At 36.3% G+C, this 27,390-nt stretch overlaps 1 protein-coding gene across 4 annotated transcripts in view; it reads left to right on the top strand.

The window, feature by feature from the left end:
* The window catches only part of LOC106881345 (SPARC-related modular calcium-binding protein 1), a 169,979-nt gene extending 144,757 nt beyond the window's left edge, over positions 1-25,222 (top strand). For 3 of the 4 annotated variants that reach the window (XM_089353333.1, XM_089353330.1, XM_089353332.1), the window contains 5 exons: positions 15,038-15,268; positions 17,818-17,911; positions 21,131-21,221; positions 23,018-23,174; positions 24,831-25,222. In XM_089353333.1, coding sequence (XP_089209459.1) covers positions 15,038-15,268; positions 17,818-17,911; positions 21,131-21,221; positions 23,018-23,174; positions 24,831-24,907 — 650 coding nt within the window. In that variant the 3' untranslated portion in view covers positions 24,908-25,222. Of the gene's footprint in view, positions 1-14,992; positions 15,269-17,817; positions 17,912-21,130; positions 21,222-23,017; positions 23,175-24,830 lie in introns of all 4 variants that reach the window. The other variant, XM_089353331.1, reaches the window with a different exon arrangement.
* The last annotated feature ends 2,168 nt before the right edge of the window (positions 25,223-27,390 follow it).

The following is a 27,390-nucleotide window of genomic DNA, read 5'->3' as shown; positions in this document are numbered from 1 at the left end:
AGAAGGTAATGTAAAAGTGAAACCACTGGTGATCGGAGCGTTGGGCTCAATCCCATTGAAACTTCAAGACTTCTTAAGGCAACTGGAAATCCCATGCAAGGTTGATGTCTTGCAAAAAGCAGCCTTATTGGGCACAGCGCACATCTTAAGCAAAGTATTATCTGTCTGAGATCCTTGTTGTGACTTGACAGATGACTAAAGACTCTTGTGCATTTTTACCTACACTGTGTTACGAAGGAATAATAATAATAATAATAATAATAATAATAATAATAATAATAATAATAATAATAATGATAATAATAATAATAATAATAACAGCAACGGACCATGATAAAACGATGGCAAGAAAAGCCCCTACATGGTAAATACTGGGCTAAACTAAATGCGAAAGAAATAGACAGAGAAAAATCCCAGCAATGGCTGAGAAGCTCAGGACTCAAAGCAGAGACTGAAGGATTTTTAATTGCTGCACAAGACCAAAGCCTCCCCACCAGAAATTACCAAAAACACATAATGAAAAGAAATATAACAAGTAACTGTAGAATATGTGGAGATCGACAAGAAACAATAAATCATATTATCTCTGGCTGCCCAGTCCTGGCTAAGAAGGAATATATTCACAGACACGACAGAGCGGGGACCTATATACACTGGAAGCTATGCCAACATTATGGAATAGCAACAGAAAAAAGATGGTATAAACACACGCCAGAAAAGGTCACAGAAAACGAGAAAGCAACCATACTCTGGGATATGCCAATACACACAGATAGAGAAATTAAGGCGAATAGACCAGATATAGTTGTCAAAGATCATGAAGGAAAAAAATGCCTTCTAATTGATGTTTCAATACCAGCAGATGACAACGTTTCTCTAAAAGAAATGGAAAAACTTTCAAAATACAAAGACCTGGAAATAGAGATAACTCGAATGTGGAATCTAAAAACAGAAACAATTCCTATCATAGTAGGTGCCTTAGGTATAATAAAAAAAATATTCAGACAAATACATAACAAAAACACCAGGACTTACAAATATATATAACATACAGAAAATTGCACTACTGGGTACTGCACACATTCTACGCAAAACACTTTCAATACAGTAAACATAAGAGCACCACAGCAAACCACAGCACATACCCAAGGCGCACAGAGCTGCGCTCGGTAGTGAAGTGAAAGCACGTTATAAAAATAAAACTACTGAATAATAATAATAATACTTTCAAATTTTGCTACAGAGGCAGCAATTTTGGGGGAGGAGATAAGTCGATTTCATCGGCCCCAGTGTTTCACTGGTACTTAATTCATAGACCCCGAAAGGATGACAGGCAAAGTAGAACTCGGCGGAATTTGAACTCAGAACGTATCGGCAGACGAAATACCGCTAAGCATTTCGCCTGGCGTGCTAACGATTCTGCCAGCTCGCTACCTTTTGATGATAATAATAATAATAATAATAATAATAATAATAATAATAATAATAATGATGATGATGATGATGATGATGATGATGAAGATGATGATGATGATGATGATGATGATGATGATGAAGATGATGATGATGATGATGATGATGATGATGATATGTTCCCAACTGACAAGGCAAAACAAATAAAAATATATATCCAAACAAACCAGCCTCCAATTCACTAAGAAGAAATGGGAGCAAAAACCACTGAATGGCAAATACCTGAATAGAACCAGAGACCCTGATGTTGACCAAATCCTTATCCATCAGTGGCCGACATGCTCTGGTCTCAAACCAGAAACTGGAGGGATAAATCATTACTGCTTAGGATCAGCCGCTTCCAACGAGGAATTATCAGAGAAATGTTCTGAAACATGAATGTAGCGTATTGTGCCGCCAATGCGTAGAACATCCAGAGACATTCGACTATGTGATCTCCAAATGCGGGCGACTGGCACCAACAGTGTTTGCAAAGACATGGCAGGGCAGCTCAATACATACACTGGCCAATATACCGCACATGCGACTTCTCTCACGAAGATAATTGATGGGAACAAAAACTACAAGTTGTGCAAAATGCTGAAGTTAGTATCCTTTGGTATTTCATTGTTGGAGCTGATCGGGAAATACAGGCTACCCGACCAGCTACCGTTGTGAAAAAGGTTGAAAAGATTTGTCTTCTGATTGATGTTGCTGCTCCTTCTCAGAAAACATTTGAGAAATTGAGCAAATGTAAGAACCTGGAGATTGAAATCAGAAAAATGTGACATCTCAAAGCAACAACATTACCTATTATTATTGGGGAACTTCAAATGACATCAAGAGGAGCAAACAAATATGTAGACCAAATTCTTGGCAGCCCCATAATAAGTGAACTGCAAAAGATCCTACTTATGAGTTCCTCACATATTTTACTAAATTCCTCTCCATGTAAATGTAATCTTACTCATTCGGTGTTATTACTTTTTTTTTTGTTTTTTTTGCACACACATTTTTTTTTCAATTGCACGGCATCTCACCAGTTAACATCTTTAGAAGCAAAATCTTGTTGTCCCTTGACGTCTCTGGTTGAAAATTGGGTGTAGCTTGTATAAATCAAAGCAAAGCCAAAATATAATAACAATTATGATTTCCTTTATTAGCCACAGGAGCATAGCTGAAGGGGACATCACGAGGATAGACAGCAATTTGTGTGGGGGTTGACATAGAGGATGAGAAGAAAGAAATGGCAAAGACAGTGAAATGTGGTAAAAGTATACGTAGTTTAGAAAGTATGCGATAAGAAAACTGATACAGTCCTCCTGATACAGGGGAAACTCCAGTTAGGGCCCATCAGGAACCCTACAGACCCGAGATTACCCTGACCACCAACTGTTGCTCTTCAATCTACATGCACATGCTTAGAGTAGAGCCATTCACTCTAACCATTTTTGCTGCAGTCACCCATCTTTTCACGTCACTGGGGGGTGAGCTAGCACTTCACCCTCCACCCTCGCTTTCTTTTCCAAGAGGAATTGTTAAAAATCGAGGAAGGCATTCTCAATTCTTTCAGCCTCATCCACAAGACAGAGGAACACCGCCTGCCCTGCATTGTTAAAGGTGGGTGATGGGGCGATCCTAACGATGGGTTCAGCCCGATTGTGGATTCGTCCCACATGCGATAACAGCTGTTCGACATGACTCCACAAGTCAGCAATACTCGGACACTACATGAGCGCATGCAGACGGTACAAGGCCACACATTGTAAAGAGCGAGTACAGACGGTCTTATTGACCACAGAGCTTGTTCATATTCATCAATTCCGAAAGCGAACTTGATTTCTGTATGAGTGGAATTCAAATGTAAAGATCTGTAAATAAATACCACTAGACATTTTTCTCTCCTTATCTCTTTCAGCCAAATATTTTGAAAGAATACATTCGGTTATAACACCTCCGATGCTTTCGTCCAAAGTTCTAATTGTGCTATCACCCATCACTAATAAAACCAACAATAGTTTATAATAGAGAGAGTGCTCGACTTAGTTGTTGACATGGTTCTTATTTAATCGGCCCCAGGAGTATGAAAAGTGAAATTGGTCTTCGGCTGGATATGAAATAAGAACGATATGACTAAATTCCGTTAACGATTTTGTGCAACTTTGCGAGATCCGTAGTATTAGTGATCATTTCTGCAAAGTGAAGTGGATGAGAGATAAATCTCAGCACCAGGAGAAAACGCTAGTCTACCACAAGAAATGACCTCACCCGAAATAAATAACCCTAGTTAAAGTGCGGGTTAACGAGACACCGTCTCGAATTGGTGTTGAAAAGAACAATACCACTTGGAGGTATCTACTAGGAGGTAGACCTTACCTCAACGGGGTACCTACACGGAGCTAGATAATTTGCATCTCAAATATTGGAAGACTGTGCCTCACTATGGTGCCTTCAAAGAGCAAGACATACTGCATCGCTGTTTACATATAGGAAGACTACTACAATGCAGAACTTATATAGAGCTAGACTGCGTCATATTGTGGTTCGTAGGTACATAGAAGGTTGTACCTCAATATGGTACCTGCAGTGAATAAGACATACTGCATCACAACGTGGTACCTATTTACGGAAAGGAGTATCGCAACGCGGTACCTGCATAGAGCTAGACTGCGTCATAGTATGGGTCCTTCTTACATATGGGATGGCTGTACTTCGGTGTGATACAACATGGAACTAGATAGATTTATTACATAGTTATATGTAATAATCTCACAAGCGCTGATGGCACAAAAAAGCACCCAGACACGCTGTGAATGAGTTAGAGTTAGGAAGGGCATCCAACCATTGGAAACCATGCCAAAGCAAATACTGGGGCCTGAAAATGTCTTTGGAGCCATCAGATCCTGGCCAGCCACCCAACGTATGCCAGTATAGAACATGGACATTTGAATGATGATGATGATGTCTACTTATCGCTAGAGTGAATCGTTGGAAGTTAAATGTTAATTCACGGGCACTTAACTTCCGTAATGTACATACAACAGCTATCTTCAGAACAATATGCGAGTGCGAGTGTGTTTGTAATGGAGTGTGAGTATGATCTTTGAGTTTACTTTAACTTCTTGAGAAAGATCAAGCTGGTCGCAAACAAGACGACAAGGATTTTTCAGTGAAGAGAGTTCTCGGTGTTTGTAAGTAAGTGGTTGAGTTAATGTGTTGATTGTACTGTCGATACATACACCCAAGTGTGTGCCTCTATTCATATAAGAATCTCAGACGGAGAATATCTCACAAATCTTCACTGTGCCATTAATAGATTAGATTTGGAGAATCCGCGCCAATTTCTGTTGCTCTCTTCCTGTGAAACCAAGCGTTTCTAGGTCTTCGTGCAAATTTGTTGGTGCATAACCTAAGGCACCTATGGCTACAGGTACAAATGAGAATTCATAGTCAGGGTACAAGAGCTGTAAGTTCCGCATTAATTCGCCATAAATGTTCTCTTTTTCCTGGACTTTTAATGTTACATTCGCATCTACTCGGCAGCTGACCTCTACAACAGCGCATGGCTTTTGTTCTTTGTCCCACAAAACAATATCAGGCTTTTACAATTGCACCGAATTGATGTTTTTTTTATTGAGGTGTTCCATCAGTATCCCTTGTTTTTAAAGGTATGGCTACCTGCTGGTTCTGACATTCCTCTGATGTATATGTCAGGGCAGACCTTCCTATGGATAGCACTGTAAACAGCTTTTGTAACTACATCTTGACTCAGGAGCAGGTAGTATCTCATAGACATTTTGGGGAAGCTGCTGATGATGCGGATGATATTTTCCACATTGGTATAACAGAGCCGACATTTTTAATCACAACGAGGTTTGATGGTTTCTTTGTCCCTCTTAATTATCCAGTATTTAGAAAGATATCTTCTCTTCCTGGATAGCGAAAGTACATCCTTATAGTTTGGATGTAATGTATCTATCGCAGGTTCAGAAGCCATTCTTCCTGTCAATACTGTTGTTGCCTTCTAGCTTACGGAATATTAACCATGCGTTGCTTTTTTTGCTAGTTCGATGTCTGCTTTTCCTCCAAGCTGCTGTTCAGGTGGGCGATTCCAGCCTCCTTTGGATCGCATGAGACAGCTGTATTCTGAGAGTACCTGGGCAGTAGCTCTTCTCCAACTCTGAAGATATTGCTGCTGTCATTTTTGTAAATGCATGGAATGTACTCATTTCTTTCTTTACTATTCAGCAGGTGTTGTCTGAGTTATACAGTGCGACATTCAAAAGTTGTTTAGTCTGACTTTAAGCCTCTACCACCATCACTTTATCTCATATAAACCATATCTGTGTCACTGTTAAATGTGGAGGTCGCCAGTTGTGGTCAGTACCTTTCTGATTTTGATGACCAGGTTGCGTATCTCATCGAATGTCCAGTCCAATATCCCAAATGTTTATACTAGCATTGGTACTACAAAAACATTGAGACATGGCCTTGTTAAATGCAGAGTTCCATATTTTCCAGAGTCTACAGAAGTACTCTTTTGTTATTCTGGCTTAAGTCACAGCACCAGTATGCAACATTCTCATAGATTTCGAGGTACTTGTAGCTTTCATCATTAGAGATAGGGGAGATAAACAAGCCACTGGTGTACATATTCTCTGCCTGGTCAACAATCTTTCCTCCGTTAACCATCTTGTATGAGCATTTATCTTGCCCAAACTCCATTCCTATATCTCGTGAGAATGTTGTGACGAGTTCTAATTGTCTCTTGATGTTGGTCATATTACCAGAATAAAAATTTGGGTCATCAACAAAAAATATGTGAGTGACATTAATTTTATTCTTTTCTGCATATCGTAGCATGTAACGTTGGCATTTTGTTAACAGGGCTGACAAGGAATTCACTGTCAGTACAAACAGCATTACAGATAAACTATCACCCTGGAATATGCCTGTTGATAGCTTAATTCTGTTTATAGCAATAAGTGTTGTTTCAGTAGTTGTCAGTGATGAGTGACGCACAGAGTCGAACGCCTTCTTGTAGTCGAGCAATACCTTTAAGAGATTACGGTGAAGTTACTTGGCTCCCTTAAAGAGAGCTTTGTTGTGGAGGAGCTGTTCTTTCTTTCCTTCTGTGCATCAGTTATCACACCATTTGTTTGGAAGTGGTCTTGAAGAAACATATTCAGATTGCCTGTGTACAACTTGTACATAACATTCAAGCGTGCTATGGGCCTGTAGTTTTTGGCAACATGGGTCTCTTTGTTCTTGGAAATAAGAGTGGTCCGTGCAACCGTCAGATAATCCGGTATATCTAGCTCAGCGTCCATTGTTGTTATTAAAACAGGTTCGTAAGAATTTCCCTGTGAAGCGTGAGCTTTTTATATCAGGTCATTTTTAGTCGCTTTTCCATTCGACATTTTCATAATAACCATCAGGAGTGTTTCATTGGTGATGTATGTTTTGGGAAAAGCGTTTACACAGTGTTCACTTCGTAGGTCGTTTAATCATACTGCATCGCGTTGTTTGTTTACATTCCAGATTCCTCGCTAGAATGACTCTGGGTCTTCTTGGGGAGGAGCATTTACTGCCTTGCTGGTATCGCCTTTCATACTGCGATTTACAGCTTGTGAGTTTCGGGTAAACTTACGGTTTATCATTTTCCGTTCATGTAATTTTTACAATAACGAAGTGTATGTATGTATGTATGTATGTATGTATGTGCGTGTGTGTGTTTAAGCGTGCGTGCATATGGGCAGCTAGTCTGTGCTGCATCCAACTCTCTGTGACAAATAGAAGTATTTGTTGTGGGATTGAAATGGTGCTCAAAGTGACCAAAGTTTTCGTTTCGGGTCAGGAATCCCCAGACTGGTGGAACGAATGAGAAGTGGATGCGAAACGGTTGAAATATTCGAGTTGTGTATGGTTTGGAGTGAATGATGTCTACCGGGGTGGGGGGGGACTGTTTTCAGTTTTTATGTTGGCGGTGTATTTTTATATGTTGGGTATGAGTTAGTTTGGTATGGACAGGCATGGCCGAAATTCGCTTTGCAGTTGCCAGGTCCCTGGTTCGATCCCAATGTTTGACATTTTGATCAAGCGTTATTTACCATAGTCTCCGATCGACCTAAACCATATAAGAGAATTTGGGATGACGGAAACTGTTCGGAAGCCTACGGATGAATTGTGCGTGTAATGCGATGCTCTAACCTTTCCATACAGTGTAACGCTGATTCTGCTTGAATTTAACGTTAAGAGTGCACATGCCTGTGGAATACTCAACCACTTCTACACTGCTGGGAGTTCAATTGATTGAACAACGGAATGTTTATTGTGGGAAACAACGGAAACCCATTTTTTGGTTTACTCATTTTAGGGCAACAAAAATTTTCACCAAAAACTATAAAGATATTGATGAAAATATGGTTTATATGAAAGGATGGAAATTTGGTTGGTGTCCAAGACCAGTAGCTTAAAGATAAGGAAAAAATTTGTTATAAGAGATAGAATTTGAGGTGTGGTCGAAGTTTAACGAATATGCTTTTCATTTGAATGTCGTTGCGGTCAGCGAGTGGTGAGTGAAATAATTTTTATTGAGAGTGCGTGTGGGGCGGGGTGGGGGTGATTAGTCGTGTTGGGTTGAAAGATTGATATTTATCTGGTAAGTCGTGTGAGTGGAGAAATAGTTGGTGGGGGAGGATTTTATAAAGATGGAATTAGTGAGCGTTAATAATGCACACACGCATGCATATACACAGAAAACGACGAAGTTACAGAGACAAGGCTATACACAAACATACAATGTGTGGATGCATGTATTTGCATTGGTGAAAACACCAACTGATTACCAACACAGGAACATGTATCATACATCAAAATGAAGCTGGTCCTCTGTGGATCACATCCCTACTTCTCAACATAGTCACCGTTTCTCTCAATAGCAATGTTCCACCTTTGAATGAGAGCATGTATCTCTGCCCCGTAAAATTCTGTTGACTGTTCTTTGAGCCACTTCTTCACTACCTCCGCACTTGCCAGGTTTAGCGCCTTCAGACTATCATCTCTTCGGCCCCATGAAAGAGAGTTTGAGAGGCAAACATTATTACAGTGAGGAGGAAGTGGAAACTGTAATGAAGAAGTGGCTCAAAGAACAGTCAACAGAATTTTACGGGGCAGAGATACATGCTCTCATTCGAAGGTGGAACATTGCTATTGAGAGAAACGGTGACTATGTTGAGAAGTAGGGATGTGATCCACAGAGGACCAGCTTCATTTTGATGTATGATACATGTTCCTGTGTTGGTAATTATACCTGTCCTAAACAAAATGGCATTACATTTTGACTCAACCTCGTATGTATGTATGTATGTATGTATGTATGTATGTTGGTGCGTTTGTGCAATATAGTTCGCATCCCTTTACTCATGTGTTTATATTCAAGAGATCGTGGACGAGACTAGTTGACTGATGGGCAGTAGAGAAAGTGAAGGGACTCATGAGTAGATAATATAATATTCATTTATATTTATTTTTTATTCATTTACGTTTTCATATTTTTATTGATTTTTGTTTTATATATCCCATGTTCCCCCGTATATAACTCTTTAGACTTTTTGAGTTTGTCTCATCTACCTCTACTTTTTTTACCCCTCCAACCGGTTTCCCTCCATCATTTTTTCTCTGTTGGAATCTACCAATCTATACGTGAATCTCTTTACCAAGGAATTGTCCACGCCTCTTCCCCAAATACCAGGCAACTAACCCTCTCCAGAACCGCCTTCCTACAATCCTATGCAAATGGGTGATTACCACAGCTTTCTCGCTTTCAGACGACATTTCTATCACTGAAGCAGAATTCGTTCTCTGAGAGGCATTTCATATTAAATAAATTTTGTATGGATACACACACACACACACACACACACACACACACACACACACACACACACACACACACACAAACATACATACATATATACAAACATATATGTATATACAGACATATATATATATATATATATATATATATATATATATATATATATATATATACACACATATATATGCTTATATATGTGTGCGTGTATATATATAAACGTATGCATATGTACATATATATATAAATATATATATGCATGTGTATATAAATATATATATATATGTATGTATGTGTATATGCATGTGTTTATATATATATATAGGTACTGGCATGGATTTGGGCTTAAGAAGCTCACTTTGGAGCGACATGTTTTCGATTTCAGTTCCACCATGTGGAAAACCCTCTTTAAGATATATATATATATATATATATATATATATATATATATATATATACACACATACATATATACATATATATATATACAGATGTTGGTTTGTTATGATTTTCAGTGAATTTGGTGGCTTTTTGAGTATTTTAAATCTTATGTATGCCTGTATATATATATATATATATATATATATATATATATATATATATCAAGGACACTTATCAAAGAGTTTAATAACATCTATTTAATTCTGTGTATGAGAGGGTGTGTGTGTGTACACAGAGTAGCTAGTGTGGGTACGGAAGTAACTATATATGGGTACTAACGCGCAAATAATATTTTACTTTATTTTTATTTTTCGACCTATTTTTAATTAATTATTCCCTGTCTTAGTCTATAAAGTTGCAACGGAATCCGTCCCTCACTATTTCTGCCTAACGTCTTAAACATACTGTCACTAACATGGTGTATCAAAACCGAGCGAAACAGAGCTCATTTACGGCGATACTCCTTATAACATCATTTAACGAGACACTTCTGCACCGAGTGATGTATCACAACCAGTTTCACAGTATCCCACCTTCGGGGGATCGATGCAGGATTCGTCGAAACGATCGTTGTGAGCAATTAAGTTTCTCGTATATTTCATTTTCCGTCTCTCATTTGTTATATATATATATATATATATATATATATATATATATATATATATATATATATATATATATTGGGGTTGTTTTGTTGTTAGAGCACAGATCGTGTGTCAATAGCCAGCTGGAGGAGATGCCTTCCTGGGGCTACAAGGTACAGTAGCATCCACCCTTAAGGGTTAGCCACATTTAAGTGACAAATATACTTCACGATGTCGTGCAGCTACTGTCTATAACTCGCTCAGAGATTTATATATATATATATATATATATATATATATATATATATATATATATATATATATATAACTTAACAGAATGAGATAAAAATCCAAGGCTGTGAAAAATTTCAGAACATTTATAACGAGAAGGTCTTACAGCTGTTTCCGGGATATTTTATATACCCCTTCATCGGGGACGGTCTGAGAAGATGGTTAAGCAATACAAATATATATATATATATATATATATATATATATATATATATATATATATATATATCAGAATGAGTTTCTGTTTCTCACCGCCACCACTTGAACATCGGTGCTGGTTTGTTTACGTACCCATTGTTTTCCGGAAAAACGGACTGATAGAATGAGTACCAGACTCAAAACTTTAAACTTAATTACTAGGGTAAGCTAGGGTAAACTTAATTACTAAAGCTTTCAAGGTGGTGCCCCAGCAGGGCCACAGTCGTATGGCTGAAACAATTAAAAGAAGCAAAAAAAGGATAATCGATGCAGTAATTGGTTTCGATCTCATCCTGGTTTACGCAGTCAATATTGTAATTAGTACCACGTCATTTTGAGAAACTAAAGTGAATCTTTACTGCATCGGGTTAAGTACTTGTGTACGCTAAGCCTGCACTGAATAAATAATTCTATTCCAATTAAAGAGTCAAAATAATATTTATTGTCAAAATCGTGATCGTTTACTTGGAAGATTCGTCTATTATGGTTTTTCATAACATTTATATCACACGTGTGTATGTTTATATATGTATGTATACTTATGTGTCAGTGTAGCGTACAAATGTGTGGACGTGCACTTGTTGCGTCTATGCAATTAAAGGCTTGAATATATAAAAGCCATCTAACAGCAGAGAGGCGTACGTGTATGGTTCGATCTATGCAGAAGTAGACATACAAACACACAAGCACACACAGGTATACACATATACATTCAGACACGCACACATACACACAGGTATACACACATACATTCGGGGGGGGGCACACATACACACACACAGACACACACACACACACACGCACAATTTCCATTGGTCTTAAGAAACGTTGAAAAGCATTCAAAAAGTATTCAAAACAAAGTAGTTTGAAAGAACTGTTTGTATATATATATATATATATATATATATATATATATATATATATATATATATATAGGAGAATTCACGAAAAACAACAGACGGAGACAGGTGGTGTAAACAACAAAAGGATGTATTAGTATAACGCTCGGGAATAGCGAAAGTCTTTAACGTTTCGAGCCTACGCTCTTCAACAGAAAGGAACACAGAAAGAAATAAGGAGAGAAACTAGGAGTGGTCAGCGATCTATCATGGCGAATGGTAGTAATTAAGTAATTAAGTTTGATATATATATATATATATATATATATATATATATATATATATATATATATATATATTAAATTGTAATAATAAGGTAAAGATCTTTTAAATATTATGTTTGCGTAATATAAATTAGGAAATGCATCCATTACGTAAGCCTTTCTCAATTAAAACATTTCAAAATATGAAGACGTTAATGAATATATTTCAACATGTATGTGATTAGAACAGCGAGTCAGCTACTAAGGAGGAGAAAGAAGAGGGATAAGAAGAAGTGTGTGAAAGAGAAAAGGGAGGGAAAAAGAGAAGGATATTGAAAGAAATGGGATTGTTTTTTTTTTTTTTAATACAAGTTCTAAGGAACATGGATAATGAGTAACACATGGAGGTCAAGAATTCGGGAAAGAGAAGCGGGGTGAAATGAACCAGGTGTCAGGGTGCGGTTTGCAGTTTTAGTAGTGAATGTAATTTATAGTAAATATCCTTGAAGATATGAGTGGTGTCAAGGTGCTTTGGATTAAATAATAATGACGATAACGCATGCACACCCCACCACCCGTACACCACACATACACAAACACACACACACATATATATATACATAAATGCATACACACAAATATGTATGTACAAAACTGTATAAACATAAGCACACTCACACACACACACACACACACATACATATATATGTATATGCGTGAATACGTATAATTCTACTCACGCACAGACATGTACGCACATACACAGGCAAGCGTAGATATGTACTTACAATCTCTACATGAATGTATTTTTTGAAAATATAAGGGTGCACTCACGCACGGATACACACTGACAGGTGTGTGTGTGTATGTGTGTGTGTGTATTGGATAATAAAACAAACGGTTTACACCTAATAGCTTACTGGTAAAGCATGGTCACTTTCACAATGATCGTTATGTATATTCCATCTATATATATTATGTATATTCCATCTATATATATATATGTGTGTGTGTGTATATAGGGAGAATTCACAAAAAGACAGACGAAGACAGGTGGTGTAGAAAACAAATAGATGTATTAGTATAACGCTCGGGAATTGAAAAAGTCTTTAACGCTTCGAGCCTGCGCTCTTCCACAGAAAGGATCACAGAAAGAAACAGGGAGAGAAAAAATGTGTAGTGGTCAGCGATACATACATACATACATACATACATACATACATACATACATACATACATACATACACGTTGACACACGGCAACATACACACATACACATTTATATATGTCATATATATATATACATATATACCTACACATACATGCATACATATACATAGATATAAACATACACGCATATATATATAAATATACCCATACATATAAGCAGATATAATATATATATATACACACACACACACACACACACACACACATATATATATATATATATATATATATATATATATATATATATGTAATTATTAAAAGATTTCATTATATGACTCTTTGGTTTGACTTCATTATTACAATCCATACGACTCGATGCCTCTACAAACCGGCCAGTCTAGACTCCACTTACGCAGATACTCTGACAACGATTTTCAGTAGTTTATTATATTTGATACGAGTCGAAAATTCTGGTACCGAGCACCGCTCCTAAGCCTAACACAAAATATATATAGTACATATATGATGTTTAAAATGAAGTCAAACCATATATATATATATATATATATATATATATATATATATATATATATATATATATATATATATATATATATAGATAGATAGATAGATAGATAGATAGATAGATAGATAGATAGATAGATAGATAGATAGATAGATGTGTGTATTTATATATTAATATATGTATGTGTATGTATATGTATGTGTGTGTATGTATATATGTATGTATGTGTATATATATATATATATATATATATATATATATATATATATGGGAGAATATACAAATAATAACAACAGACGAGGATAGGTGGTGTAAATAACAAAAGGATATATTAGTATGACGCTCGGGAATACGGAAAGTCTTTGACGTTTCGAGCTACGCTCTTCAACAGAAAGAATACGGAGACAAGGAGAAAAACACGGAGAAAAAAAATTGAATAGTGTTCAGTCAACGGTCAATCATAATAATGGCCGATCATAACAATGGCTGACCGGAAGTTAGAAATTGTTTTTTCAGGAGAGCTAATATACATATATATATACATATATATGTATGTATGTATGTATTATGTCCTCTTGTTTTATAGTTTAAAGTATTGGGTACTCTAAGCGTACTCTAAATTTTAAAAATCAATATTGAGTATAATGTGAAAATGATATTTATGATCAAAGGTGAGTGTTAACTTCAAATTTTCGCCGATAATTTCTCCTCAAAATCTTTCACAAATCTCACTTGTCTGAAAAAATAGTAAAATGTTAACAGTCGGGACATACTTGATCGTGGGTCTCGATGAAAGTAGGCATGAGACTAAATAGCAACAGCAATGATAACAGATCTGGGTAGCAAAAAAGAAAAAAAATGATAAAAATAGAAAATAAAGATTGAATTTACGCCGTAGAGGGAGACGACCCACAATTGGAAGATTTAATTCGGTTCACCACCGGTTTTATCACTTGACTATAGTTTGAAAATTTTACATATTGATATTTCATATTGGGATAAGACCAACTATATATAAGGAAAAGATAATGGCTGATTTAGCAGGCACTGTTATATTACTGGTATTATTTGATCAACGCGCACGGTCATTTTCGAATTGAAAGTGTCCTAACTAAACACTGTACGATATTTAAGCTGGTTTTTATGGCCTCATCTATTTTATAGTCTACTGAAAATCTAAACTTTGCAAAAGGCATGAAGACCAAATTTCTTACCCTGCATCCTGCACGAACATATCTATCAATTAACTATAATTTGAAACGCTTTAAAGCACCATTTTTTCATTTAAAGAAAAATCTTTTTTTTTTTCCCTTAAGCAAAATCTAACAGCGGAACCGGAAGTAGATATTTAGTGATAACTGACTCCATGTTGTTTACTCTCTATGACTTTCTTGCAGACCATCGCAGTTGTTTAGAAGAGAGAGACGCTGCTATTAAAATCAACCGTGAGGAACCGAATGGTCAGACGTTTGCTCCAGAATGTACCCCAAACGGTAACTACAAAAAGACCCAGTGTTATAATAATCTGTGTTGGTGTGTGGAAGAAAACACGGGGAAATCCATATATGCCACAGCATCCTTTAACAAGTCTGTCAACTGTGATATGAAACCAGATCGGGAAATGAAAGGTAAACCAAGTCAACAACTTCTACCCTCATCTTTCAACCCCGTCATCATTGTCGGTGTTTTCATTATGTTTTTGCTATTATTTGTTCTTATGGTTTCCGTCATCGTATTTGCTAAATATTGCGATATTTTTGTTGTTATTATTACTTTTGTTAATCTGAAGATAATGGCGTCGTTGAGGTGGTTGTTGACATTTTTGTTGCTGTTGTTGTTGTCAGACTGGTAGTACTTTTCAAGTGGTTGTTGCCGTTCCATTTGGTGCACTGAATATGGGGATATGCGCGCGCGTGTATATTATATATATATATGCGTGTGTGTGTGTGTGTGTGTGTGTGTGTGTGTGTGTGTATAATACGGGCGTATGCATAAATGTACATAATGATACATATATGTATGTGTGTTTCATACATGCATTCATACATACATATATATATATATATATATATATACATATACATGCGTAGGCGTGTATTTGTTAATTTTTTTCGTGTTCCCCTCTACTTGAGATAACTGTCGTCATTGACAGATGAGAAGTTAAGTAGTTGTGAGTTGGGATGTTTTTTAAGGAATTTGGTTAGAATATGATACTTCGTGTCGTCAAACTTGTTACATCTGTAAACCCTGGCGTTCACATTCCGTTGGTTGAACTGAGAGAACCCGACCTACCGATTCAGTGCCGGTCCTTCTGCACGCCCAAAGATGCACAAACACGCAAACACAAATATTCTGGATACAGTACTCCATACAAAGCGGTCGTTTTATAAATGTGTGTGTGTGTGTGTGTGTGTGTGTGTGTGCGTGTGTATGTTTTTGAAGGATTATTAGACGATTAGGACCATAATTTTTGACAAAATGTTACGTATGAAACACGTCTGTATTTTCAATCCGTTCAATTATGTTCAAATTAGATGATATTTGCTTTGTTAATAAGAAAATAATGGTAATCCAGTACATTTACTGGGAGAAATTATTTACCTGAAAACTTTCCAGAAAGATGACTCCGGAGACGTAGTTCAATTGGGTAACAACAATCTAAGACCCAGTAACAAATGTTTCTTGAATTTTCTTGAGTTGTCAATCAGTCAGCTGAAGTGATCTGATCCTTCTGTATGGTTCGATCCAGGATCATCGATGCACTAAAGGGGGCGAGTATATCCACTTGTAAAGTAGTACATATACTAGAAAGAAGAATTCAAAATACGAGTGTTCATCGGAGTGAAGTAATCTTAAATGTCGAAGGCCAACTGGGGACATTTGTAAATCGTAACATTTAAATAATCATTTGGATCCCAATGGGTTTAGAACTTTGGTTCTGTCTGTGTATATGCCGATGCATACACTTAAGAAAGTATATAGTTGTGTATGTATGTATGTGTGTGTATGTACGTGTGTAGGTGTGTATGTATGTATGTGTCTCTTCTAGTTTTTCATTATAATAAATCTTCCACTGAGGCGGGAGCTGGTTTCCAACAAAGATGTAATTAACACAGACAAATTCACATTTGGAACTTGAGAAAAGTCTTGCATATTTTTACTGTTCCACTCATAGACTGCACTTGTAATGCACGAATTAACCGGTCGATTTCTCTTTCTGAAAATCCCAGTTTATCCAGATTCTCCTTTAAGCATTTACTAACCAAACCTCATGCTCCAATTATTATTGGTATGAACATGAATTCATAGTCTGGATATAGAAGCTGGAGGTTTCGAAACAGTTGTCCATAGATATCCTCTCTTTCTTTGATTTTCAAAGAGATATTTATATCTGCAGGACAGCTGACCTCCATGATGGTACATACTTTTGCTCTTTTGTCCCAAACAACAATATCTGGCCTGTTATGCTTACATTTGACAATGGGAATATTCCAGCAGTATTCTTTGAGTTGGTGCTTATGAATGTGTTCCATAACAGAGGGATCTTCTAAGTTTATTTCAGGACAATCTTTTTTGCGGATGGCATTGTAAATGTGCACGCGTGTGTGTGTGTGTGTATGTATGTATGTATGTATGTATGTATGTATGTATGTATGTATGTATGTATATATATATATATATATATATATATATATATATATATATATATATATATATATATATATATATATATATATGTAGAGACAACATCGTGCCGCGTAGGGAAGCAGTACCGTGGCGACATTTTAGGATAGCTGTTAATCACATGCGTGATGTCTTGTCTCTGTCTGTTTGTATGTATGTATGTATATATGCATGTATGTATGTGGAGGCGCGTGGCTTTGTGATTCGGGTATTCGGCTCACAATCTTTAGGTCGTGAGTTCAATACTCGGCGGCGCGTTGTGCCCTTAAGCAAGACACTTTATTTCAGTGCTCCATTCTACTCAGCTGGCAAAAATGAGTTGTACCTGGAATTCAAAAGGGTCAGCCTTGTCATGTTTAATGTACGCGTATCTGTGGGGTGCTCAACAAATGCACTTTAATTTCACGAGCAGACTGTTTTGTTTTTTTATGTATGTATGTATATTTGCTCGACTTCTTCAACCTTCATTTACTATACTTTTCTCTGAATGTAGGCTGTCCGCGATCGCAGAAAAGAAGATTCTTGGTTGACTTGATGGGTGAAATGCGATCTGAAATGAAAGCTGAGTCGAACAATACCGACCATGGGTGAGTATTATTAGCAGAGATCCATGCATTTATCTATGGATATACGACACAATATATGTACGCTTGTGTGCATATATATATATATATATATATATATATATATATATATATATATATATATATATATATATTTGTGTGTGTGTGTGTGTGTGTGTGTGCTTTGTGTGTGTGTATGTATATATGTATGTATCTCTCTCTCTCTCTCTCTCTCTCTATATATATATATATATATATATATATATATATATATGTGGATCTATTCAATCTCAGTGACAGATATTTTAATTAATTCTTTTTAACTAAACAGTTTGAAACTTCGGATGCTGGTTGAATGTGTCACATAGAACAGGGTTTACTCTTAACATTTTTGACAAAATTTTGTATTTTAGAAGTTATTTCGTGTGAAAGGTGTCGTATTTGGGTAATTTAAGCCAATCAATGACGTGTATTCAGCTGAAGAAAGTTAATGCTGTTAGCGAAAGTAATGGAAGAGCAACAACTTCCGGGTCATCAGGTCATGAAAAAGAGAGACAGAGGTGGGAGAAAAGTATAAAAAATAAGAAAAGTTCTTTTATAGGGAATACATACTCGCGTGTGTGTGTGTGTGCGTGTGTATTTTTTCCATCTTATCCAATGTGTCCTCTCGTTTATATAATGTTAGCGTGTGACATTGAGAGAGATTTGGCTGTTATTCTCTGCAGGTCAAGTAACTATACAAATTCTCCCATTTTCTCACATATACACATACAGACATGCATACATGCACACATACATGTATACACACATACATACATGCACACATACACATATATACATATATACACACATACATGTGCATACACACGAATATACGTTTTAATCGTTAATTTCAGATAATTCGTTCAGTGACTGCCCCTGATTTTTTAAACGTGACAAATCGTAGAGAGAGAGAGGGAGAGAGAGAGAGAGAGAGAGAGAGAGATAGAGAGAGAGAGATAGAGAGAGAAAGAAAGGAAAGAGTGGTGGTGTGTTGACGATCTGAACGACAGCTTATATAAACTTACTGACCCCTACCACTGCATATTAATTATTAAACCCTCTCCTTTTCCTTGCTACCATTCGGGCTTTTATCAGCTTTACATATGAATGTATGTATGTATTGGTGTGTGTGTGTGTGTGTGTGTGTGTGTGTGTGTGTGTGTGTGTGTGTGTGTGTGTGTGTGTGTGTGTGTGTGCGTGTGTGTGTGTGTGTGTGTGAATGTACATATACATGTGTCTGTATTTACGTACATATTATGCATGCAGTGTCAAAAACAGATGACCTAATGACCCGGAAATTGTTGCTCTTCCATTACTTTCGCAAACAGCAGTAACTTTCTTCAGCCACATCATTGATTGGTTAAAATTACCCAAATACGGCAGCTTTATCACGAAATAACTTCTAAAATACAAAATTTTGTCAAAAAAGTTAAGAGTAAACCGTGTTCTATGTGACACATTCAACCAGTATCTGAAGTTTCAAACTGTTTAGTTTAAAAAAATTAATTAAAAGATCTGTGACTGAGATTGAATAGATTAAACTTTAATATTTTAGAAGGTACTTTTCAAAATGGTGACATTTGATAAATATTTCAGTCTAGTATTCGGGTAATATATGGAATTGTTTATGTTTTTCACAGAAACATCCCAGTTTATGTGTATTTATATGAGTTGTGCTCATATAAACATCATCTTTAGCCCAACATGGAAAACTGGATGTTTCTTCATATACAATATCAGAACGAAAATAAACTCCAACGAGAAAACCTTTGTTTTTATTATTTGATGATTGTTTGGGTTTTAGCAGAAACGTAAATTCACTGTTTAACATTTTATCTATAACGAGCTTATATGATATTACATCCATACATAAATACGTACACATCCATGCATATCTTTGTGTGTCTGTCTGTTTCTGTACGTGAGTAATTATATAATATATAGATATACAATACACACATACATATATATATATATTTGTATATACATGCACGCGTATATATGTATATGTGTGTATGCATGTATGTTTATGCGTGCGTATGTGTTTGTGTGTCAAGGTATGTGTGTGTAAATTTATTTACCTCCAGTTGGGAAGTATTATTTCTAAGAGTTTCAAGTGGGTAATCACAGCTAAGTTGAACCAATGAGGCAATAAATCACTCATGGTGTTGTTGTTGTTGTTGCTACTGTTGTTGGTTGTAGGTTTCTAGCGATATAAATAGTGTGGTAACATTGCTGGAAGTGGCAGCGGGGTATGTTGTAGTAGCTGTGATGGTGGTGGGGTGGTGGTGGTGGCGGTGGTGATAGCAGTAGGCGATATGTGGCTATTGAGTGCATTGTAGTTAAGTGTGGTGATAGTGTAGTAGAGGTTCAGTGGTGCGTCTGGCTACGGGGGTAATTGTAGCAGCACTGAATTGGGTGTGGATAATCTTGGAGAATTATTATGAAAAGTATGAGTTCTTTAGAGAAAATATTTCCTAAATCATTGTATCCTGTTTCTGTTGACATCTGGTGTACACACACACACACACGCACGTACACATACACACACACATACGCACACACACATTCACATACGCATAAGCATATATCTTCATTTTTTTTACTTTGTACTTGTTTCAGTCATTGGACTGCAGCCAAGCTGGAGCACTGCGTTGAGTGGGTTAGTCGAACAAATCGACTCCAGCACCTTTCTTTTTCTTGATGGCGGGGTACAGACCCAAATACACACACACACACATACATACACACACACATACACACACACACACACACACACACACACACACACACACATACATTGTTGACGTCGAAAGTTTCCTAATTTGTGTTAGATTTGCGTTTGAGCTTCTGTAATGTGTGAATAGATAATTTAATTAGTTGGAGTGAACAAGAAGGAGTACGGTTGGACATTCATTTGCAATCACTACAATTGTTTCCACGCAACGTAGTTCTCTAGGCTTGCAGGCATTTGGTCATGTAACCGTTTCTCTGCATTATGAGATTTAGTTGTTTCCTCTGCCGATATGTAAATATCATCTCGGTAAACTCAAATTCTCGGCTTCAAGCACATCCTATCTGTCTGTCGTGGCCTGCAAGTCACTGAGTGGCCTGTGAGTCTCTGAGTGGCTACTGTGTGCGTGTGTGTGTGTGTGTGTGTATAATCTCTATGTCATCAAGCTAATCTTTTTCAACTTGCAGTCATACGGCGCCAGAAATAACACTGACCACTGTAAAGCCTGACAATGTGGTCAAATGGAAAATGAATCAGCTGGACAGGAACCAAAATGGAGTAAGTCACTCGTTCTTGCTTTCTCTCCCCCGCACACCCTGTATAGTTTATGCAAAAGAGGACAGGCGGCGTCGGTGACATTATTTGTGGCCGAATGCTTGTAATAGTGTACTGAACGAAAGGCCTTGACTATTACGTGATGCTGTTAAACTGGGCCTTCGATTAATTCTCTCATCTAAGAACAGAAATGGTCACTGATAATCTTTACAGTTAATGTCAACGCAGTTTCGCTCTCAAAGATGGTATCATGGTAGATGAGATTTGTACAAAGTGCCGTGAAGTGAGATCGAGCTCTGGAATATATTGCTGCGATCCGAAGTCTTTAATTATTCTGTCTTTCCTTACATACACACACACACACTCTCTCTCTCTCTCTTCTCCCTCTTTCTCTCTCTCTTCTCATCTCTCACGTTCTTTCTCCTTCGTTATTACTGTTTTTTACTTTGTTCCCGATATTTCACAATATACTTTCTCTTGTTGACAAGTTTCGAACTTCTGTGTAATTCCCGCATCCATCAAGGTTTGTCTTTTAAATAAACCATGCAGGGAGAAATCAGCTCCTAGGAATTTTTCAGCTCCTCTAAACAGGCGCTATTCATGGGGGGTTGATACCAAGGCTTACTGTCTGTGAGTCAAGGTATCCCAGAAAGGTGAGATTAATACAGTTGGTGCCACGACTGAACGTCTGGTTCGCATGCTCTACTAACGGACCCAGAGAGTACTTGAGCGTGATAAACAAGACGTAGCTTAGGTCTATCACTCACTAAGTGCTTCTACATGCAGTCTTGTTTTTTACTGATTCGTTCATCACTGATCCAAGATAACACGGTACGCTCTATTTTGAACCTTGCCACACTTAACACGGATTCACCAGTGTTAATAGGGGTTGATGATCGGTCAAAACATTCTATTTGTACTGCAAAACATACCCCATGCACCATCTACAATATTCAACTATCCAGAATACTCTGACTATCGCTTATGTTTACATGACTATGCAAGTCTGTGCTTTTGTAAATACGGATTTACGTATTTGAATCCATCAGAATGGGGTCAGTGAACAGACAAAATACAAAGGTGTCTGACCCTAACAAACGACATTAACGAGTGTATTTTCTACTGTTAAAAGTAGAGATAATCAAGAAAATACTTCATGGTGGAAACTTCGCTGCTTTGAGCCACGAGTTTGATGTCAATGAATCTTCTATTCGTTCTATTTACAAAGTGCTTGGAAATTATTTATTTATCACGGGGCTTTTATAGAACCAACCTTCTCCTCCTGTGATAAACAAGGATAAACGTATAATTTGTATGAATATAAAATCGTTACTGATCTTTAGTTTTTACTTGTGACAGTCATTGGACAGCGGTCATGCTGAGGTCTTGAGGTGTTTTATTGAACTAATCGACTTCAGTACATATTTTTAAAAGTCTGGTACTTATTCTATCGACCTCTTTTGCCGAACTGTTAAGTTGTCCAGTGACTTGCTGGGGGCAAACACAAAAACTATTTCATTTGATACACACACGCACTTATATATGCAGTTTTACCAAATTCACGCACAAGGCATTAGTCGGCCCGAATCTATAATACAAGACACTTGCCCAAGGTGCCGTACAGCGGGACTGTACTTGAAACTACTTGATTGTAAAGCGAGCTTCTGGACCACACAACCATGTCTACGCCTAATAATTAATATTTATAATTCGGAGTTTTCTATCATATTTCTGTTCACATCTTAATTTAATTTCCCTTTCGATTTGTTTTTCCTGTCTTCCGAAAATTGTCCCTGAAGCGATTGGAACGGAAAGAACTCAGAAAATTTAAAAAAGACTTACGTAAACGGAAGAAAAAATCTCGCAAATGCGGACGTAATTTCTTGCGCTACTGTGATGAAGACCAGGACAAAATAATAACATTAGCGGAATTCATCGATTGTATGGGAGTAAATCGTAAGTATAGCCTTCTTCTTCTTCTTCTTCTTCTTCTTCTTCTTCTTCTTCTTCTTCTTCTTCTTCTTCTTCTTCTTCTTCTTCTTCTTCTTCTTCTTCTTCTTCTTCTTCTTCTTCTTCTTCTTCTTCTTCTTCTTCTTCTTCTTCTTCTTCTTCTTCTCATTGTCATCATCAATGCTTAGCGGTATTTCATCCGCCTTGACGTTCTGAGTTCAAATTCCGCTGAGGTCGGCTTTGCCTTTTATTCTTTCGGGGGTCGATAAATTAAGTACCAGCTGAGTACTAGGGTCGATGTAATCGACTATCTCCCTCCCCCAAATTTCAGGCCTTGTCCCTGTTGTGGAAAGAATAATAATAATAATTATTATTATTATTATTATTATTATTATTATTATTATTATTATTATTATTATTGAGTGAGAGAGCAGTCAAAGTGCCATCAAAGTAACACTGCGGTAAAATTTACGAAGCCTAGTATACCCATCATGACTACCCGTCTGATAAGGGTACACCAGGCACATGCATCACAACCATATGTGTGTGACATAATGATCTCATATCAAGATAAACACCTTGCGGGTAGGGCTCAGTTAGAATTTCCTTCAGGTCGAGTTGCCCATCCCACTCAATATCATCAGCAGCAGCAACAACATCATCACTATAAGGCAGCGAGTTGGCAGAATCGTTAACACGCCGGACAAAATGTTTAGCGACGTTTCGTCCGTCTTTATGTTCAGAGTTCAAATTCCGCCGAGGTTGACTTTGCCTTTCATCCTTTCGGGGTTGTTAAAAATAAGTACCAGTTGAACACCTCCCGGCAAATTGCTAGCCTTGTGCCAAAATTTGAAATCATCATCATTATTTCATATACCCACAACAGATTAGACTGTTGGAAATGAAAAATTCCTAGCATCGGGTAACTTTAGATGTTTTCTGGAGCTGCACTCAGCTGGGTTTTATATCTACTGCATTTCCTCTATCTATCTATTCAAAATCTTTAGGGATAGCTCCTAATGCACCTATAACCACAGGGATACATCTTACCCACACTATCCATAGCCTCTGTAACTCAATGTTTTCTTTTTTAGAGGTTTTTTTTTGTCATCCGTGACACTTTTGCTCTGGCTAGTGTTATACTAACACTATACCAAAAGAGCGAATCGTATTCAATGACCAAAAGTCTTTGGATCATTCCTTCTCCTTCGACATTCTCCCACCCTCCTTAGAATCCTTGCTGTTCCTAACAAGGCTCTTTTCTGCAACAGTGCTGTCCTGATTGCAATTTCTCGCTTCTCAAGCAATGCATCCAATCTTTTACTAACTTCGGCCAGTGCTCCATTCACAATCGGTACCACTTCTACGTACCCGGTTCTCCATAGTTCTCTAATTTCTCTCTTCGTCTCTTGATATTTCTTCACTGTCTCACTTCCTTCCTCATTCACCCAGTAGTCCCACGGTGAAGTAATATCCTCTATAATTGTTTTTGTCTTTACTACGGCATCGATATCAGGTTTTCTAACCACAATAAAATGGTCACATTGGACAGTTAATGTTATTGTTGTTGGTTGACGTTATTTTTGTCGTTAATGTCACAACTTTTGTTATTATTATTATTATTATTTGTAATAAGATCTAATCTTAAATGTCTAATTTCAGGTAATTACCACAGCATGACTGTCCACAGCCACAGGCGTGGTGAAAACCCGCTCAGAAAATACCTAATAGATGACTAAAGAGTAAAACGCGCACAGAATCAAAAGACAATGGACGCCATTTTATTATCACAAAAACAAAATGGACGCTGAGACGTGTGTAGTTTTTTTTATAAATTTTAGACAAAAAAATACAAATGCTTCAATGGTAACTTTTGTCTCAACAAGAACACATTACCAATTCCATATGCATTACAACTGAAGAACAAATCTTGAAAAAAAACCAAGATGAACCAAAAACACAAATGATAAATAATAATATGAAATATTCAAACTGTGGCTAAAGAAAATGGCAATTAAAATAAAGAGAGATATGTTTAAAAGCAAATATAAAAATATATAAACGATTGGAAGGAGGCAACAAAAGACGTAAACCAGGTCATGTGTTTATGTATATATATATATATATATATATATATATATATATATATATATATATATATATATATATATATATATATATATATATATATATACATACATATATATGTATATATGCATGTATGTATATATATATATGTATATATATATATATATATATATATATATATATGAATATATATATATATATGAATATCTATATATGTGTGTTTGTATGTATGTATATATATATATATATATATATGTGTGTGTGTGTGTGTGTGTGTGTGTATATATATATATATTTATGTATATATATATATACGTATATACGTATATATATATATATACACATATATATGTGCGTGTTTGTGTATATATGTATATGTCTGTATATATATATATATATATATATATATATACATATATATATGTGTGTGTGTATATGTACACATACACACACATATATATATGTGTGTGTGTGTGTCCTTATATATATATTATAGTATGTATGTATACTACATATATAGGCACACTGCATATATTTATATACGTAATAAATATTTTACGTATATATATGTGTGTGTATAAGTACATATATATATGTATGTATATATATATATATATATATATATATATATATATATATGTGTGTGTGTGTGTGTGTGCGTGTGTGTGTGTGTCTCTTTGTGTGTAATGCAATATGCTTGCATCCATGTATGTATGTATAAATATGTGCATATATATATATATATATATATATATATATATATATATATATATATATATATATATATATATATATATATATATACGACTGTGTGCGTGCGTGTGTGTGTATATGTCTATATATACGTATATACATACCTAAACATATTTCATTGTGTGCGTTTATTTATATATACACACATGTACTCACACACACACACACACACACACACACACACACATAAGTAATCACACACGTATAAGGTGATGTTGAGTAGTGTATATTGGAATAACGAGAAGGGCTGCGGAGGAGTTTTTTTCCAATATGAAATTTCACGGATGCTGGATCAAATAACACAGGAAACCTCATAGCAAATATTAAAATTTCTTTAAAGGTTAATCAAGGTATAATGATGTCGACTACAACGACGACGATGATAATGATTATGGCGTGGCGGTGATGGCGTTGTTAGTGGTGGTGGTGGTGGTGGTGATGATGATGATGATGATGATGATGATGATGATGATGATGATGATGATGATGATGATGATGATGGTGGTGGTGGTGGTGGTGGTGCTTGAGGGTATGGTGTTGCTTATGAAGATTGCGTAGATGAAAAAAACCGCATGAATAATTCTCAAAGTGATAGATGTTGATATATTTCATATGTGTCAAAAATCTAATAGTAACTACCCTGTAGAGGCGCTACAACTGGGATTAGAACCTCGGATGCCTTGAATGAGTTAAATTTAAGCTTCGGTTCCTCGTGACTTCAATATCAGCATGGAAACTACAATGATGATGATGATAATAATAATGATTATAATAATAATAATAATAATAATAATAATAATAAAAATAAAAATAATAATAATGTTTTGAATTTTGGCACAAGGCCAGCAGTTTTAGGGGAGTTGCTAAGTCGATTACATTGACCCCAGTGTTCAACTGGTAGTTAATTCATCGACCTCAAAATGATGAAACGCTAAGTCGACGTCAGCGGAATTTGAATTCAGAACGTAAAGACGGACGAAATACTGCTAAACATTTTGCCCGCCGTGCTAACGATTCTGCCAGCTTACCGACTTAATAATAATAATAATAATAATAATAATAATAATAATAATAATAATAATAATAATAATAATAATAATAATAATAATAATAATAATAATAATAATAATAATAATAATAATAATAATAATAACTCTTTCTACTAAAGGTACAAGGCCTGAAATTTTGGGGACGAGTAAGTCATTTACATCGATCCCCAATACTCAACTGGTACTTATTCTATCGACCCCGAAAGGATGAAAGACAAAGTCGACTCCGGTAGAATTTGAACTCAGAATGTATAGACAGACGAAATGCCGCTAAGCATTTTGCCTCGGCATACTAGCGATTCTGCAAGCTTACTGCCCTAACAACAATAACA

This window comes from Octopus bimaculoides, chromosome 6 (assembly GCF_046866305.1).
Source record: "Octopus bimaculoides isolate indiv1 chromosome 6, ASM4686630v1, whole genome shotgun sequence".
NCBI lineage: Eukaryota > Metazoa > Mollusca > Cephalopoda > Octopoda > Octopodidae > Octopus > Octopus bimaculoides.
The sequence above is the reverse complement of the archived record's forward strand: the minus strand, read 5'-3'. Positions and strand labels throughout refer to the sequence as shown.